A 20024-nucleotide genomic window follows, 5' to 3' on the forward strand; every position below is an offset into this window, starting at 1 on the left:
ATATCGGGTTACAGCGATAAATAGTGAATTCCAGTGTCTTTTAGATTTTGAATGCCAAAGGTAATGGCCCTTCAACTAAAGCTTCACTGCAGAGATGGGAACAGGAGCGATCTTCGAGGGGAGTGCATGGGAAGAGGGGGAGGGGTGCCACCCTGCCCACTCATTAGCACAGTCACAGCTGAGTGTTTAATCCATGAATGGTCTGTGTGCGCATCAAGGGCCTCTGAGTAATATGTGAGCCAGGATAGTTTTAAAGAGTGACCTTTAAAACCTGTCGGGTCATTCAAAACTTCCACAGTGTTTGTTTAGTAGACATGTAATCCAGTGGCCAATTTCATCTTCCCCACCCCATGAAAGGGGAAGAAGGAGCCAAAGGGGAGGTGGCGACCAAGTGGGGAGCAGGGCGGGCGAGATGCTTCCCATGCTGGGGCAATCCTTGCAAATACCAAAACTTCATCACTATCCCGACTTGTTTCCTCTCACCACTTTTGTGGTGTGTCCTCGTCTCCCAGGGAGCTAACCACAGCTTGGCAGGAAGTGACCCTGGCCAACTTGGGGCCAGGCAGACCTCCATCTCTGCATCCTCATGAGCCTGCATTCAAGCTGGCCCGAGGCTGCACAGAGAGGTAAAAACCCTAATACCCTTCCATTAAAAGCAGGCCTTTCATCCTAGCAGAGACCCTTCTGCACTTTAACATCCCGGTGCATGTGGGCGCCTTCACACCATCACTTCTGAAATACAGGAAAAGAACCACTCAAAGTAGCCACTTATGCAGGGGGGCACCCGTGCTAATTTCTGGGGAGACTGGGGATTATTAGTTACCATCAAACTTTGACCCATTCCAGGAAAGAAGAGGCAGCAAATGGAGAAAGAAGGCTGAAGGTAAATGTAGCAAGTAAATGGTATTTTAAAGACCTGTGAAGTACTCAGGTGCGGCTGTGTGTGTGCCCCGAAAACTGTCTCAGCCGGGCTGACACGCGACGGGGGGACTGAAGCCCTTTGAGCCCAATGGGCGTTGCGCGACTGGTGACCAGCCATGCATGACTCGCTGACCAGCCATGTTAAAAAATGTGCTCACTACCAGCCGCAGAGTAGCTTCGGATCCAGGCAGCGAGATACCTCCGTGCCATCCAGCAGAGACAGACCCCAGGTATCTGAGGCTTAGAAGTGGTAGGCCTGTAGCTTACATTGGACCAGAAACAGGCCTTACAGGTGTAGGATCCCCTGGCCTGCAGAGGGTACACTGACAATTCACACAGGGCTATAGAGAACGTTTGTTAATACACGAGGCGTCAGACGGGCTGCTCTTTCCTAGCAACTCACACAGTAGAAGGTTTTGCTAAGCCTGTCGCGAGGGAGGGAGGGAGGGTGTTGTTCGCTGCAGGGTAAGAGGTGACGTGCATCACCAGGCAGGTATTTGCAGGACAGAATAGTTCGTAAGAAAAATGGATCGGCATAGCCGTGAGAAAGTGCCCTGCCGCACATAATAAACCACCACAAATGATATGCACAAGCATGAGGGAGCGTGACCTGCCATGTAGAGGTTAACAACGCACAAGTGTGAGACAGTGCATCTGCGTCACAGAGGGAAGCAGCACAAACATGCCTGCAGAGGATAACGTTGCACACCTAGCGTGCACCGATGCGAGAGAGAGTGGATTACAACACGCAGCGCTTACCTTATGGGAGCGAGCAGCTGCGGGCGCAATAATTGCAAACAGATGGCGTCGCTGCTCGCTCCCGCAAGGTAAACGCCATACATGCACAAGGGCTCATTGGAAACAGTGCAGAACATGCACGAGTTTCCACAAAAGCCCGGAGTGACTCCAAGAGGTCATTTCAAAGCAGCTCTTGTGCGCTGCGTATGCAAGACCTAAAAACAGCACCATTCAAGAGCCATCACTTTAATTCGCCCTCAGATCTGATACAGCAAAAACACCACCTGGTCGCTGGTGGAGTGTGGCATTTGGCTGCCATTGTGTGTGTAGTGACCAGCAGCAAGTCACTATACACACACACACACACATATACACACACACACACACACACACACACACACACACACACTGCCAGCCTGCCACGTGTCCACACACCCTGCCAGCTAGCTGCCAGTCCTTACACACTTCCAGCCAAATGCCAGTCCACACACACAGCCAGCCAAATCCCAGTCTACAAACGCCAGTCAGACAACACCATGAAGCTCCACACCACTTACATTTCTAAAAATTCCCACAATGAACATTCCCACACATAATGCACAGACAGGAAAAAATAGAACATCAAACTAAAAACAGAAACATTTTTTTCAAATAGAAGGAACCAATCTATTGGTAGAAGATAAAATACCTGCTATGAATGCATCCGCAAGTGTTAATAAGCATGTTAAACTACTGCCATTTAGCCAAACAGGAAATATATACCAATACAGATCACAGTCAGTTCCCTTTTACTCTCATGGTTATTGTCATTACCTGAGTTACCTATAGTACAATTTAAAAGATGTGGGCACATATACGGCAGGATTAGAAAGAACACTCGAGCAGGACATATGACTCTCCTTTTGTACTCCTCTTCAGACATAGACTCTTCATCCTTGGCAAGGAAAGTCTTTCTGGGTGTCGCAAGAATATATTCAAGAAAGTGGCCATCTTTAAAGCTACATTAATAATATATCAAGCAATTAAACTTGAATACAGTGTGCACTGTTCACAATTATAACTTGTCACTCTTATGAATCACAGTACTATTGCCATTCTACTACACATAATGCTTTTAATCTGTTTTTTGTAGATTTCTGTTACTTTCAGAGCCTAATATAACATCTGCAAAATTCTTTAACATTCATGAATTCTCAACGTGTTTTACAAATCAACAGAATTACAATTATACAATTTATCTTTCGAAATACAAAGTATCCTGAACGATTCATGCCCAATGCATTTCGGGACAAACAAGTCCCTTCAGGGGCAATCCTTACTATTGATTAAAAATAATATCATCCACTCTACTTGTCGTATCGCCTTGCCTGACCCTGATGTTGAGGCGGAAGGGGCGGGGACAAGAGGGAAGAAGGAAAGGGCAGTATAGTTGTAGGCAGGGAGAATAAAGGAAGCACAAGAAAGCAGCTCCGGAGTCCGAGTCGTTAATGGGGATTAACGGGCCTCTACACTGGCGACGAGGGTAGGATTCTGTCCACCCACTGCTGCTGCCCCCCTGCTGTGATCGTGCAGCCAGAGAACGACCTTCTCAGAGCGCCGGAACGAAAAAGAGCGCGAAAACACGATTTAAATCGTGAAGAGAGGCGAGCGCACTGTGAGCGCCATCCCAGGAGGACTGGAGCTGCCAGAGGGTGAGTCCAAATCTAAAGGATTGACTACCCTTCGAAGAAATAGGCTAATAAGAAACTGGAGCCACTGTAAAGAGAGAAACGCATGTCCTTTTGGCGGCCATCTTGAAGTCAGGCGCCATACATAGAACTACATTGACAGTTACCCGGCGGCCATTTTGAAGTCAGGCAATCTCCAAAATACCTTCAAAATCACCAGAATCTCAGCAAATAAAGCACTGCCTGCCCTGGAAAGCCTGTACCCAAGCCCAGAATGTCAGTACAACCTGACACTTCACAACCAGCAGCCATGGGATCAGCCATACAACCCCAGCAACCACACCCAATGCTACGGCGAGTTTCGTATCTGCGTCCGCCAGAACCGTTGGAGCTGACATCAGGGAACAGCATGGGGCCCAAATGGAAGAGTTGGGCTGAGGATTTTGAGGACTTTATGACAGGGTCTCAAGTACAAGACCCCAAGCAGAAGCTGATAGCGCTGCGAAACCTGATAGGGAAGGACACAAATCATCAAAGAATTGCCTGCCGCCAGCGCCACTTCATATGACGACGTGAAAGGAGCTCTAGATCGGAAGTTTCTGCACAAGCGAAACTTGGACTATGAGCGGTACACGTTCAACCTTGCATCGCAAGAAAAAGATGAACTGATGTGCGACTTCATTGCTCGCATTCGACGCCTAGCCCGATATTGCGAATTCGACACATTCAACACCGAAGACGCGCTGCGGCTACGCATAATTGCAGGATGCCAGTCAGCATCATTACGCTGCCGGTTGTGAAAAAAAACACTACACACTTGAAGAAATAGAGGAACTAACGCTCATAAACGATCAAGCAGAAGACCACGCTAAAAAGATGGAAGCCAATAAGCCTGAGAAAAGGGAGCAAGTATTCCGAATGCACACCGACTCGAAGCGCCGGTCGGGTCACCGCAAGTCAGTAAGATCGACGCAGACCTCCCGGGGAACGTCTTCGCGAAATGGACCTCGAGGCAGTCGGACAAACAGACCAGCCTCGAAATGCTACAGGTGCGGACAAGACTACCCCCACGCAGGACAGTGCCCTGCCATCGGACAACAGTGCCACCACTGCGGTAGAAAAAACCACTTTGAAGCAACCTGTCAAACACGAAGATGGGAGATAAGGACAACCAAGTCAAACTCAGACACTCGTCACCAAGCCAGAGCGGTGAAAGGAAGAGGAAGCCGTTCATCTAGCTCGTCGAGGTCGAGCGTCCAATCAGGCAGCTCATACAGATCCCAGAGGTCAACATCCCGGGAATCATCGTCTCCCATGCCTGTTTCACAGGACAGTGGTGAATACATATGCGTGGTCTCAGATCCTGACAGACTAAAAAAATATCCGAAACTGGACATTCAAATAGGGAATCATCCTGCCAAGTTTGTACCAGACTCAGGAGTGTCCCTGAACTACATTTGCGCCCTGGAATATCAAAGCATGAAACCCCAACCGAAACTGGAACCAACAGCTGTTCGAGTCTATACTTGGATGTCCAGGAAACCGCTACCGTGCCTGGGACGGTTAGGCGCGACCCTAGCTTATAAAGACCGACAGATTCAAGCCTACGTCCATGTGGTTGAAGGTCCGGATGCAGCGGATTGTCTTCTCAGTCTGCCGACGGCAGAAGGCTAAAGCTTGTCGAACTTCTGTACATGGTAGATGATTCCCCAGACATCGTCAGCAAGTTCCCGAACCTCTTCAAGGGTCTCCGAAAACTCAACCAGTTCAAAGTCAAGCTACATATCGACGAACAAGTGTCACCTATAGCACAACACCACAGGAAGGTACCGTTCCATCTGCAACAAGCAGTGGATGACGAACTACAAGATCTGTTGAGGACGGACATCATTAAACGGTCCACAGGGCCCACTCTGTGGGTATCACCCGTAGTAGTAGTGCCCAAGAAAGGACAAGACAATAAGGTGCGCCTGTGTGTGGACATGCGCGCACCAAATACAGCCATTGAAAGAGAGCGACATCCTGGGCCTCATATTTGCGATATGATTGCACGCCTCAATGGAGCGAACGGCTTCTCGAAGCTGGATCTCAATAAGGGATTCCACCAACTAGAACTGCATGAGAAGTCTCGCTACATCACCACCTTCACCACTGACCAAGGCCTGTTCCGCTACAAACGCCTAAACTTTGGAATATCCTCTGCTGCCGAGATGTTTCAAGAAGCCATTCGACAAGTAATCCAAGGCATCCCAAATGCCTTTAACTATAGTGACGATATTCTAGTCTTCGGAGAAAACCAAACAGAACACGACAAAGCATTAGACCGAGTGTGCCACGCATTACTCAATGCCAACCTCACTCTGAACTCAGCCAAATGTGAATTCCACAAGTCCACATTGAAATTCTATGGACATATCTTTTCCAAAGATGGCATGAAACCAGATCCCGAGAAGGTGTCGGCCCTTGCGGACAACCCACAACCACAGGACATTAACGACCTTCGCTCGTTCTTGGGAATGGCGAGTTACTGCGCTCGTTACATTAAAGACTATGCAACCATCAGCTACCCGCTCAGAGAACTCACCCGCCAAGGCCAACAATTCCTATGGTCACCCGCGTGTGAACACGCATTCAACAAAATCAAGAAAGCTGTGAGCTCTGCCATTAACGTAGCCTACTTTGACACCAAACAGAAAACTGAAATCACAGTAGACGCCAGTCCGGTCGGACTAGGTGCCATCCTGGCACAATATGACGAAGAAGCAGACCAACGTCATGTGGTGGCCTATGCCAGTCGTAGTCTCACCGACACGGAGAAAGCTTACTCGCAACCCGAGGAAGAGATCCTCGCGGTTGTATGGGCCTGCGAGCACTTCCACCTATTCGTATACGGGAAACATTTTACACTCATCACAGACCACCAAGCACTTGTCACCATCTTTGGCAACCCACGAGCGAAGATGCCCCCGCGCATAGAAAGATGGGGTTTACGTCTGCAGGACTATCATGTTTTCATTCCTGGAGAATATATGATCGTAGATTTTAATGGCGTTTTATTCTGGTCATGCTCCCCTACAAAGCTTTCCAGTTGCTCTGAAACAGCAGGAATAGCTTGTATATCGACTTGAAGTAGTTTACTACTTTGGAAAAGATATGTTCCAGCGGTTTGTATAGCAAATTACCTACCCCAGAACATTTGTTCAGTGCAGCTACGACAGAAATATGGGAAAGGTGTAACACAAGCATTTGCAAAAAGTCGGAAAAGTGAAAGCGCCCATGGCGCACTGAATACAAAAATCGGGAAAGTTAAAGCGCGCATGGCGCACTGAAAGTAAGAAAAGCATGTCCTGCCTTCAGAAGGGCAAAATCCATTAAAGAAAATAGTGCACACAGACTGAATAAGACATACCATGTAACATCCGAAGTAAAAGGGCCAGTCGCCATGGGAGGTTTCAAATGAAGACAAGGCGACACTAAGGAAGGAATAACAAGGCGATGAAGGAATCAGAAGTCAGCATTTAAGAAGTACAATGCCACTAGCCAATTAAAACTATTGGCGGAGAGTGGGTGCAGCTTCACATCCTCACTCAATACTACATGCCTCGTAGAGCAGCGCATGCACGCTCCTCAGGCTCAACCTGAAAATGGACCTGCCCATGCATTCCTTAATGTGTGTAATTTTTTGTGTATTAAAAATATATATTCTTACTTTTGGCCATGGGTCATTGTTTGAGCTATGACTGCAGGCTTGTTGCCTCTCCAGTTGCAATGTATCAGGCGCGGCGGCGCGCAGTGGTGCAGTGGCTCCAAAGTGTTTGACAGCTCAGCTTGTCCTCGCCCATGCACAATGTGCATTACCCACTCAGCGGCAATAATTTTATTTTAAAGGCTGTTACAGCACTTAAGTAGGCCTGTGTATTGCTATATGTGAATGAGCAGTGCAGCTGCTGTCCCTCACCTCCACAGGTGTGTGATCCAGCCTGCCTGAGTCTGACCGCCATTGCAGCGCCATTTTACAATGATGGATTCCCAAAGCATCAGGCCCCCTGACTCAAAGGCACATTTTGAATTGGTGTTACAGGTGCTGTGCACACATGTGAGGTGGAGAAGGAGTCTGCTTCTGCTTATGATCTGGCAGAGTGAGGCCGCTCTGTTCCTCCATTACCTGACGGCAGGGAACTACTAAAAAGACCTAAAAAGGTACTCACACTCACAAAATCAAAATTGTGGCTTCAAAAACCCGGCAGGACATGGGGCAGATTTACAAAACCCTGCAGTTTGGGTAGTAGTTTGATTAGTGGATCCACCTACTGACTAAATGGCATAGGGTATTCACCGCTTTACTCTGAATTTACTGCTCCATAGTTGAATAATGACCTCAAGGTTTGAAGTGTGAGGTTGAATAGGGTTGCACTTCAATCCTTGTCGCTATCACTTGATGACAGGCCAAGGCCGCTGGTGAAGAATTATGCCGTGATGGGCCACCATAATTCAAATCCTTCTCTCCCATGGGACAGGCAAGCATTCCCTGTCAGTACAAGTAAATGTCCCTTCACGTACCACTTAAATCAAGGACCTGCCTTCAGTGCTTAATCTGAGCCCGTGGTTGCAAGAGGGGATCAGGGCACTCGTTTTTGGGTCCAATACTCATTTCCAAATGCAAGAGAGAGAAAAACACAAAAACGGTAAAGGAGGGAGAGAAAGACGAAAAACTGTTGCCAAAGGAGAAAGCAGGAACCTGGAAGAGTAAAGCAAAGGGACAGGGAGCATCTGGTGGTGGATTAAAGAGGCATGAGGTGGATTCAGGACTGCGCAGCCTTGGTATTCGGCGTATTGCCATTTAATAGCCAGTGGCTTAGGGCACAGACGCTCATTATTTTGCACTGCCTCCCTTGTTGTGGGCCCGCTCATAGGTGGCAGTTTACTGAAGAGTTAAATGCTCTCTTTTTTACATCATTTGAGACAAAGCGTCATAACATAAAATTTGCTAAATTTTGCATTAGATATCTATTAATTTTTCCCGGTTGAATCAGAACTGTTGTCGGAGACGCAATTTGCACCATTGCAGGCCACGCCCCCAAGTTCAGAAATAGTTTAAGCAAGCGCAGGATGTGTTGATTAAAGGATTGAATCGTTCATTGTTGTGTCCTGCTGTTTTGACAATTCGAGTTAAGGATTTCAAGGAAGGAGGATCTTCAAATATTTTAGAACGATAAAATTTCAATTCGGTTCTTTATTTGTATAAATAATAAAACCCATTCAACAACATTCTCTAATTCTGAATACTAAAAACATTAGAACGACAAAAATAATACAATCTAAAAGGACAGCGTTCCGGATTGTACAGCAGTAAAATAGTTTAGACATGACAGTACAAAGGAAGTAATAATATTATGATAGTGAAGACAGAGTTAAACTACATGCTTGGTTTATACTGCGACAAATGGCATGGTCCGGATGGGCCGGCTAGTCTTTATGCTCATTTCTATTTTGGGGTTTAATTTTTTTATTAAATACCAAAAAATGATTGCACGGCTCATTGTTTAATTGTGTTTTAAGCATGACGCGTTAGATAGCAGAATGTAGGTAAATTACAAAATGTCATTTCTTTTCCAGTATTCAAGCACAGGCAGATATCAAACGCAGAAATCTAATGTTAGTGCACAGATAAGTGTTCAAGTGAAAATATGGCCTGTCAAGCTGCCAGTGAAGAATAATGCATGGGCAGAAACTCATTCTGGTACTGCAAGCAGATGACTCTGCTCTGATTATATCCTTGAGATGAAGTGACAGTAAAAGTAGACAGAGAAGGCCAGAGGACACAGTTTATCTGTAGCTTAATTGGAAGGTTTGACACTGTCTACGGATGCTACCCATTCAGAGCTGGTGCCCCCATATAAATAAAGAACTGACAACCAAATCAAAGTCTGGGGTACTTGCTAAAGATCTTGAACATCATAGTCATTATTCCATCATCCCCAGCTTATTACTTAATGTTCTTCAACAAGATGATGTGTTACAAAAATCTGCACAGCTGCAGCATGAAAGGATCATTACAGTCTGCTTCTAAACATGGATGATGTGTTTATGGCCCCCTGAATCAGACCGCATTATTTAATCTGCTGCATCTGTTTCACTATCCTGTCTGGCATCTCTGGCTGTTTTGTAGGTAGGTTTGTTTGTTTTCTGCTTTGGATAATCATAAATCTGTTCAAATTACAAATTCCCCCATGCCAAGTTTGTCAAAAGAAATGCAACATGTTTTATGCAAATGTTGTGCAAGTTTGACATGTATATATTGCATAACTAATTTTCTTCAGTTACAACTTTTCATAGTGTACTTTTGTTTAGAGGTTTAACTACTGAATTTGTAAAATGAAGTGCCTTCTTAATGTCACCTTTAGATGTATTGAGTTACATTTCAAAGTTCTCACTAATCTTCAGCTAGTCTTGTGTTTTGAGGAAAATTGCCTAAGACAGGGGTCTCAAACCTTTTCTATACTGAGAGCTACTTATGTAAGAACACTTTTGTATGTGGAGGGGAACCTGTAGCCACTTTCCCAGTGCATTTAAAGGCCCCGGGAACCTCGCCTCCTGGGGCCAAATTCACTTTAATGCAGCCTGAGTGTACTACACCTCACCCCGAGCCATGGTATGTCCCCAGTGACTCCATCTCAGGGGCCCACTGTACTTTATTTTGTAGTGGGGGTATGAGTTATGGTTACTTCAGGGTGCAAGTTATAGTTATTTCAGTTAACTATAACTGGTGAATCTCAGTGGTTTATTTTTTTGGGTAAAATATTATGTTGTAACTGACCTTTTCTCCTAACTATAACATCCCTTTAACTTTTGTTTCAGAGAACATATATGTGTGTGTTCACTGAAACAAAAGTTAAAGTGATGTCATAGTTAGGTAAACATGTCAGTAATATTTAACACAAAAAACACAGATTCACCAGTCATAGTTAACTGAAATATATATACTGGGTTTTTTCAGTGTTCAAACACACACGTATATGTATATATATATATATATATATATATATATATATATATATATCCACAGCTTTGGCTCAAATCTTTGCGGTCCAATGGCGCTCTCTCCACCGGTGCAGAACTACTAAGCGGAGCCCTGCTTTTTAATATTGCACAAATCCCTTAAAATAAGGGAATAAGTCCGCACTCACAAAAGAGATTCTTCCCAGTTATTCCGATTTATTTGTCAAATTTCAGCATATTCAGGTACAAAACCAACGCGTTTCGCAACAACCAGTCGCTTGTTCACTGTCAGTTCAAAACAGTGTGCAAACTCCTCCTATATTTTCGAAGGACCCGCCACAACCATCCAGATGCTGATCTCACTTCCTGTGGTTACACAGGAAGTGGGATGGGAAATGTAGTTTTTATATTTATATTTTACAATTTTTTTTACAATTTTTTTACGATTCCAATTCGATCATATGCACAGATTTATACCATCATTACGCGGTCATGGTCAGTCATGATAATTCATATGCATCGTCAGGATCGTGGTTCAAATTATTTACATTGATATTGTTAGCCCCGTATTTTCTCATTGTTAGAAGTGATAACCAAAGCATTGGTAATTTCCCAAAACCATCTCTCTAGTGGGCTCATTCAGTTATATATCCATTGATTTCATGGATAAATTTCCTTCTAGGAAGCATTCATGAGACATTTCAATCATGCCCTCCGGTGGGCTAAAACCAAAACATTGGTGATTTACCAGTGACTCCCTCTAGTGGGCACATACATGTATGCATACATTAATCCCTTGAATCAATTGCCATCTATGAAGCACCAATAACACCACAGCGTTGGTTTTGTACCTGAATATGCTGAAATTTGACAAATAAATCGGAATAACTGGGAAGAATCTCTTTTGTGAGTGCGGACTTACTCCCTTATTTTAAGGGATTTGTGCAAAATATATATATATATATATATATATATATATATAACACACACACGAGAGTTTGCCCCCTCGGAGAAGCCACACAAAGGTAGGTATTCAAATTTGTTTAATTCCAGGAAGTAACAGCACAGCATAGCGTAGCACTCTGCATGAGAAATAATGTCCAAATCGCCGACGCGTTTCGTGCTTCCTAGCACTTCATCATAGGCATGGATTATCCACACGATGCAAAGCAGCGTTGTGCACTTATTTTATTTCAAACAAAGTTCCCGCCCCGGTGGGCGTTGGCTCTCCCCGAGCATCATGGTCTCTGTAGTGCACAAAAGTGTTACCATCTTTGGTTTGCTGATTGCGTTGCCACATAAAAATTGATAAACACCCCAGTGGGTATGCACAGTGTTCAACTGACGCTGCGCTGCTCTTAGAAACCTTCCAAAAACTACCTCCTTTTCCAATGCGGTGATTACTGTAATAACACCACAGGACCGCTTTTCTGCAGTTGTGCTTCTCCACGGCCGGACCAGCCGTAAATACAAAACACACACGAGAGTTTGCCCCCTCGGAGAAGCCACACAAAGGTAGGTATTCAAATTTGTTTAATTCCAGGAAGTAACAGCACAGCATAGCGTAGCACTCTGCATGAGAAATAATGTCCAAATCGCCGACGCGTTTCGTGCTTCCTAGCACTTCATCATAGGCATGGATTATCCAGACGATGCAAAGCAGCGTTGTGCACTTATTTTATTTTTATTTTATTACCGCATTGGAAAAGGAGGTCGTTTTTGGAAGGTTTCTAAGAGCAGCGCAGCGTCAGTTGAACACTGTGCATACCCACTGTGGTGTTTATCAATTTTTATGTGGCAACGCAATCAGCAAACCAAAGATGGTAACACTTTTGTGCACTACCGAGACCATGATGCTCGGGGAGAGCCAACGCCCACCGGGGCGTGAACTTTGTTTGAAATAAAATAAGTCCGAGGGGGCAAACTCTTGTGTGTGTTTTTTATATATATATATATATATATATATATATATATATATATATAATGTGTGTGAACACTGAAAAAAACAAAGGTTACATTAATGTTATAGTTAGGTGAAAACTTAAATTCCAACTTTAAAACTTTAAACTAACAAAGCCTGAAATTCACTAGTTATAATTTACTGAGCTGTCTAGAATTTGCGCCCCCTCCCACTGCTTATGATCATCTAAAATTACATCACTGATTATAGCACTTTGACATCATCCAATGAGTGTGACAGTCTGCTAACTGCTTCTAACACTGAATGTTATATTGTCAGCTATATCTAAAGAAACATTTCTATAGCTTCTTTACTGCTAATGAGTGCAAGACTTGTAGCATGCTTAGACTCCTAATAGGGTTTGGGTGTGTGGAGGGTTTAGGATATCGATGAACAGTTATCCACATTACAAAGGCTGTGCATAGTAGGACCTTCACCGCCTAACAGGGTTTGAAAGTCTGCAGGTAGTATGCTCTCCATGAAAGTTGTGCATAAAGTAACGGCTCTGCGTAGAAGCTTGACAACCTAATGGAACTTGGGTGTCTAGAGGGAGTGCACTCTGCATGAAGATTTGAGCACATGGTGGTAGCTGTGTATGTAAGTAGCTTGCCTACCTAATGTGGCTTGAGTGTTTCGTAGAAGTGAGCTCTCCGTGAAGAGATATGTACAGGCAGAAGGTTTTGTGTAGTAGGATTTGGCCCCGTAATGGGGCATGGATGTTTGGAAGGAGGGGGCTCTACATGGAGAGTTTTGCACAGGGTGAAGGTTGTGTGGAGTAGGGTCTGGGAACCTAATGGGGCTTTTAAAACAAATATATGTCAGTGAATTTCTAGGGATTTTTTTTAACATGAAGGAAGATATTATTACCAGACCTAACAATAGCGTCACTTTAACCTATTTTATTTTAGTGAATTTCTAAGGGTTTTTCTTAATTGTAAATTAAGATCCTATTACCCTTCCTTACTATAATATCTATTTAACCTTAGTTTTTTTCAGTACATTTCATGTTTTTTTTTAAGGCAAGGTATGACCTTATTACCATACCTACCTATAATGTCACTGGCCTTTGGCACACAGGCTCTGGACACAGCCCCATCACATGTGCAGTCCCAGCCATTAGAGCACGCATCACAATGTAAAGTGGTGTCATTTTAAATAAGGCTTGTCCACTAGTTTGTCAAGGGGTCACCATCAATATATAAAATATATAAAAGGTAGACTTATTGGCTTTGTTAGTGGGTGGCAACATCAATAATCAAGGTATGCCTATTGGCTTTGTCAAGGTTCCACCACATTAATCTATGAAAGCAAGCCTGTTGACATTTTCAAAGGGCCTCTACCTTAATGAACCAGCAATCATGCTACAATGACACATTAAAACCAATAGAATCCAAAGCCACATTCAAACACATTATTGACAAGCATTGCAATGTTTGATAAATAAACCTTTATAAAAGTAATGTTTATTCAAACCAACATTAAGCAGTGCCAGAGTCTTTCTTGTACACACTTCAGGCCCCATGTGACCAACAGCAAATCGTCCCCACACTCCAGATGACGAGAAAACAACCCCAGCTTGGAGTGCCTTGAAAATTATTGTAAGCTCTACTGAGGTCATGCTTTTAATGACCCAGGAAACTTACTGCAACATTTGTTTTAAATGTTCATGAAAGGTGCTGCAGCCCTTCACCCACCCCCTCAATATTAAAATTAACTTTTGGTGTTGTCCATCCCTCTTTGGGACACCACCACAAATCGTTTTCCAAAACAAAGGCTTTCAGGGGCATATTGGAGGCACTCTCTCAGGAGGAGTAAATATTTTATCAGCAGCAAAGCTCCTGCTCTTTTCTGCATGTGGCAGAGTGCCACACGTCATTATTTTTAAATTTTTTGTTGGTACCATAATCTCATCCTTACGTTAGGAGCTGTGGGGGGATGCCCAAGGCCCCTGGGGTACTGCCGGTTCCTCAGTCACCACTCTTGTTTGCTGCTGGTGAGAGCCAGCTGTATGTTTTTTTTGTTGGTGCCCTGGTACCAACAACTTTTTAACATGTTGGGGGCCATACGGTAAGAGCCAAGGCCTCTGCAACAGTGAATGTGGTCCAATCCTGTGGAAACAGCCTTACTTTCTGCTCGCATAGCTGGAGCAGTGCAATTTTCCCTGCCTGCATCGTTGCGGTACAACCGTGGTACCACAAAGCCAACTTTTATTTAATTTAGCCCTGCGATGGGGGTCCCTGTGAGAGACACCTACAAGGCCTAGTGTGTCACAGTATGCCTACCCGTCCCCCCTGTGTTTTTTATTATTTTTCAGGACACAGGGACTTGAATCCTAATATGGCTGCCAAACATCTTTGTTGATGTTGTCAGCAGCCAATCAGATCTCAACTTTTGTTCGCCCAGTCCTGCGAGAGGCCTTCAACACTAGGTATCTATGAATTTTGTACCATCATTTCTAAAGACTACTAAACAGATTTACACCAAATCACAAAAACATGTTTTCAGGATCCAGTGTTCTGCCAAATTTGGCGTAATTCTTTCTGTTCAATATCTAATTTTGTCTATAAAAATTGCATGGGGAATACGTTTTTGGAGATCCTCTTTTTCCTTGACCCCTGCTTGATGGATCACCCTGAAACAGTTCAAGAATTTGCTGAGGTGGATGAACTTTTTGATTTGGAAAGTTGTATTTACATTCTTCTTACTGTGACAAAGTTGTTAGCAAAACTAAAAGTGCAGAAACAAAATCCCATCCAAAACAATTTTGGCTGGAAATTTCACCTAGAGTTTGTGAGCATCAATGTTGAATAGCTGTGAATTCCCACAACTTTTCTGTATGTTTGATTCATGCTGTTTTATGAAGCCTGAACTGGGCCTTGAAAGGTGTTGGAGCAATGTAAAGAGGATTCAGTGTGACCGGTCATCTAGCATATTTTATGCTACATAAAATCAAAGGCACAAGTAATACATATATTTTTTTATCAAATGTGAATATGCCCCATTCAACAGAGTTCCGTAGTGCACATTATAGCCTTCTTCCTTTGGCATAGTTGTTTATAGCGCGATACAAAAGGGGATGATGGACGGAGCGTTTGAGCAAATCAAACACTCACCCCCAGTCAACTGATCTGGGTTTAATCCATCACCATTCTTTAGCTCACTCAGCCAACCCAGTTCAGACATTGCTATATGCAAATCAGTCTGACCCTGTGCCTTCTGGGAACAGTCCAGCCCGAACTGCCAAGTCATGTCTTCCCTTGACCGGAAACAAGCATCCTGGGACCGGTTTCGGATTCATAATCCTCATCAGCCAGGCTATCTTGAATCCAGTGGCCAGGTGAGTAAGGGACTCACGTCTGAGCATACCCTGCCACACTTATGGCGAACAAAGCGATACAAAAGGGGATGATGGACGGAGCGTTTGAGCAAATCAAACACTCACCCCCAGCCTACTGATCTGGGTTTAATCCATCACCATTCTTTAGCTCACTCAGCCACCCCAGTTCAGACATTGCTATATGCAAATCAGTCTGACCCTGTGCCTTATGGGAACAGTCCAGCCCGAAGTGCCAAGCCATGTCTACCCTGGACTGGAAACAAGCATCCTGGGACCGGTTTCGGATTCATAATCCTCATCAGCCAGGCTATCTTGAATCCAGTGGCCAAGTGAGCAAGGGACTCACGTCTGAGCATACCCTGCGACACTTAGTGCGAACAAAGCGATACAACAATTGACTACTTAAAGAGGTGTAATTGTGTTCTATGCTAATTACTTACTTACCAGGCCTCTGATGGCTTCATTATATTTGACCAGCATGCATTTTCTGTGTGGCCATCCTGGATTTGTACGTTTTATGGACCCAGTTTCTTCCGGTATTATGGCTGCCATTCATTGCTGCAATGTGTTACCTAAAATTCTACAAAAAAATAGTTTTTCCCCAATTGGTTAATTTAACTTTTCTGTGAGGCCATTTCATGAATTGGTATGGAATTAAAGGCATTATGAAGCCTGCAGGACTATTTACACCACACATGTACATTGCTATTTTTTCTGGCTTCAGAGAGCACTGTTGTGCTGGCTGGCCTGCAGTCTAAAGTACCTTTAGAAAACCCCACATTTAAGCTATTCCTCCTCTACATGTGCCATGTAACCTATAGGGCTGGTTGCATAAAATATAAAAGTGGAGCCTTTTATATGTTAAGGAACAATATGCCCCGCTGTGAACAGTTGTAAAATGTTATTTGTCACTGTGCAGTGAAAGATAATGTTCCATGTTCAGGACTAGTTATGAACAAAAGTTACTTTTTTGGCTTAGTAAAATGATAAATGGGTCAATCAAAATATTTTTCTACTTGATAGTAAAAATAAATTTCAATGGTGAACATAGTTTTGAAAATTTGGAAAATTAATTATTTAATTTTCCCTATGCACCGTCCCTCGAAATGCCCCCCACGCGGCCCCACCGCTGTTACCTGCATGGACCGCGGCTGGTTAGCACCGAAAAGACCACCTTGGTGGTCTACATTACATATACATATGTCATATATGAATAAAGTACTGATTCTGTTGAGTACATTTTGGACTTCTATGTGGACTACATGCCTTGTAACCATTCATTAAAACACGTTGAACACAGAAATAACTATACATTTATATCTATTCAAGGATTACCACAAGCTTATGGAAAAGCAAAGGGAAATTTGGTGTGACCTGGAAGAAGAGGAAGATTGCAAAACCACTGAAGCTGTTGCTGACCTTTGCAAGGTAAAACAAATATTTATTGATTAACATAAAACTATGCCGGTTTAGACAGAAAGCACAGCATGCTCCTCTTCAACATAGAATTACAATTATATATTTCTTCACGAATGTAATGCCATGTTAGTAGGTAGACAAATACTTTCCAGAATACGTTTCGGTGATTTAAAATCTTCTATTAAAAATGTAATGGCTAAAGAGGTGTATAATTATATATACTTTTTTTATTTATTTCAGTAAATATATTCATTTAGGACAAATAGACTGCAGTTGTAAAGGAGCACACAACAATTGAGGGCAGGTCAGAGAGGCATAGGCAGCACACGGACAACAGAGGGCAGACAAGGGGCGTCAGGAGCAGCCCACAGACCACGGAGAGCAGGCAGGAAGGGCAGGGGCAGCCCACGGACCACAGAAGGCAAGCCAGAGTGGCAGGCACCGCATATGGACAATAGAGGTGTTAACGCGGGATTTCTGGTCTATAGTTACCTTACCAGATCCCAAATCAAGTCGACTGAATCGTTGGTACCTGTCATTGAGTAAAAGACAATCTACTACTAGGTTAGTCAATTAAGAACTTAAACCACTCTAAAGAACCACTTACCATGGAAAGTTTTAAAAGTTTATTGTAAAGCCAAAAACAACTGGAGATACAAAGTTCTCAGCATAAGATTCAAAAGATACACAGATACTAATATAAACTGATTTTCTCTAAAAGCTTTTAGTCTACCGAAGAATATTATCAAAGCCAATTCAAAAATCAGCAACGTTGCAAGAATAGCTATGATCTGCAACTTGAGAGTCATTTACAGAAAGGAAAAATTCAGGTTAGTCTGTCCCTACACTAGACTAAGTGACATCCCTACTTAACAAAATCTTAACCTAAAAAGGTGTCAGCAGTGGTGACTTCCAAAGAAGATCACACACTTCCCTTAGTCTCTGAGTCAAGTTGGTTTCTTGCTGTCTCTCTATCTGCCTACCCATCCACTCTCTTAGGCTTCTCAAACCCTCTGATCTGTCTCCTCCCCGGGGTGCTTTCCCTAATACAAAATCACATTTCCAATAGGAACGCCCCTTGAGACGCCCCTCACGTGGTATCGATTCTGGCGGCAAATTCCAGGCAGGTCCTCCTCTGGACCCTTCGTTAAAGTTGACCTTGCTTCCCAGGCTTCTTCTTCAGCGAGACAGTACCCCTTAAAATTCCTGAAGACTCCTACAGGCCTGTGCCTGGCTCTCTTGAACAAAAGGACCGTTCATCATAGTACTGATTAGGGCTCCTCGCACCTGCAACGGACACATATACTGTGGGCCTCAAATTCCAACCCTCACCATATCTTGGGCCATAAAGCATGTAAAAGGATTTACAGTTAGTGCCTAGCACGACTTTCCCCTAACGAGCACATTTAGATCAAAAGGAATGGCTTTGTCTTTTCAGGCCTATCAGGATTACATAGAACGGCTTCTGCTCCTCTGAAAACATTTAATTTCTTCACTTAAACAGTATTCTAACCAACACTCATTAATACAATGCAACACATCTATATAAAACATATTTCAATTCTATGATTAATAATATTTTAGATTAACGATATCGAAATCCACATCTTCAGGATAATGTAGCAGCACTTATTTGTCTCTTGTGAATAGCCATGTGGCCTACACATTTCCATGGTTTGTCAAAATACATTTTCTTACCCACTGCTGCATAACGTGAAACTTAAACATCTCCTAACATTTCTACAAGATTCTATACTAGCTTTTCACACGGATATATGCATTCTTAACCTAATTAAACATTTATATATATTTTCACTCTATATATGTAGCACTCTTATATGTGATTTACTAACTAACGCAACGTGCTTGTAAATATGATGCACTTCTACATTTTTTCTTGGTTTGTGCTCTCTCAGTCCCCCCTTTGATGACTTTCAGGAGTCATCACCATCAAAACACCATCTCTAAAATGTAGGATCTTTCAGACTGAAGTTGTTGCAATACCCCCTCGTTTCATTGTTTCTAGAGCCCTCAGACTCTTGTATTGAGTATCCTGCATCGCAGTCAGTCTTCTCTCCTGTTCTCTCATGGATCTCTGCAACCTGTTTGCTCTATACCATTGGTACAGCCGCACCAATCCCCACAAAGTGATTACACAAATCACAATTATGATGATGGGTTTCAATATGTACCAAATGATACCCTTTCCTAGGTTGGCAAACCAACCTCCAACATTACCCATCCCTTTACCTACTTTCTCCCACACGTTTATCTTTGTCAGATCCTCAATTTCATTGTGAATGGCAGTAATGTTTCGTATGTACTTCTCTAGAGGTTTTGAATTGTCTGGAATGTAAGTGCAACATTCCTGGACCTTCAAAGCCTTACAGACTCTGCCCTCTTTGGCTAACAGAACATCTAGAGCAAGTCGGTTCTGAAGAACCATTGCCCTTATCGATTGCATCTCTCCCTCCACCAGCATTAAGGATCTAGCAGTACTGGCAGATAACCTATCTACGACTGTAGCCAATCTTCTAAGTTTGATGTCATTCAGTATCAATCCCAAGAAAGGGAATGCAGTACCAAATACATCCCCAACTACCTCTTCAGCACCTAGATCTCTTCTCCCTCTCGTTTGTGTTCCTCTCTTTGTTGTTTCTAAATCCTCAGCATGGTATATTTTGGGAAAGACAATTGCTAGATAACATGATCCGTACCAATTATCTGGTAGCTTCACATATGCATTTCTTCCACATACAAAATATACATTTGGGATTACCTGCATCTCTTTCAGGAAATCCTTGGAGTAATACTCAAATTGGAAAGCATGTTCACAACTGACCTCTCCCACAAACATGTTCTCATAGTATGTTTGACTCCTGTGTATACACAATTTCCCCCTTTTCTCTTTGTCTAAAGCTATTGGACCACTGCTACCCTTTCTTTGGTGTTCCCTTTCTTCCTTGGTCCAATCTGTTTCCCA

At 43.4% G+C, this 20024-nt stretch overlaps 1 protein-coding gene across 1 annotated transcript in view; it reads left to right on the plus strand.

Moving 5' to 3' along the window:
• EVC (EvC ciliary complex subunit 1) overlaps positions 1-20024 on the plus strand; it is a 675738-nt gene that overhangs the window by 384154 nt on the left and 271560 nt on the right. The window contains exon 11 of the mRNA XM_078678487.1: positions 16952-17050. Coding sequence (XP_078534613.1) covers positions 16952-17050 — 99 coding nt within the window. The remainder of the gene's footprint in view (positions 1-16951; positions 17051-20024) is intronic.

This window comes from Lissotriton helveticus, chromosome 2_2 (genome assembly GCF_964261635.1).
Source record: "Lissotriton helveticus chromosome 2_2, aLisHel1.1, whole genome shotgun sequence".
Taxonomy (NCBI): Eukaryota; Metazoa; Chordata; class Amphibia; order Caudata; family Salamandridae; genus Lissotriton; species Lissotriton helveticus.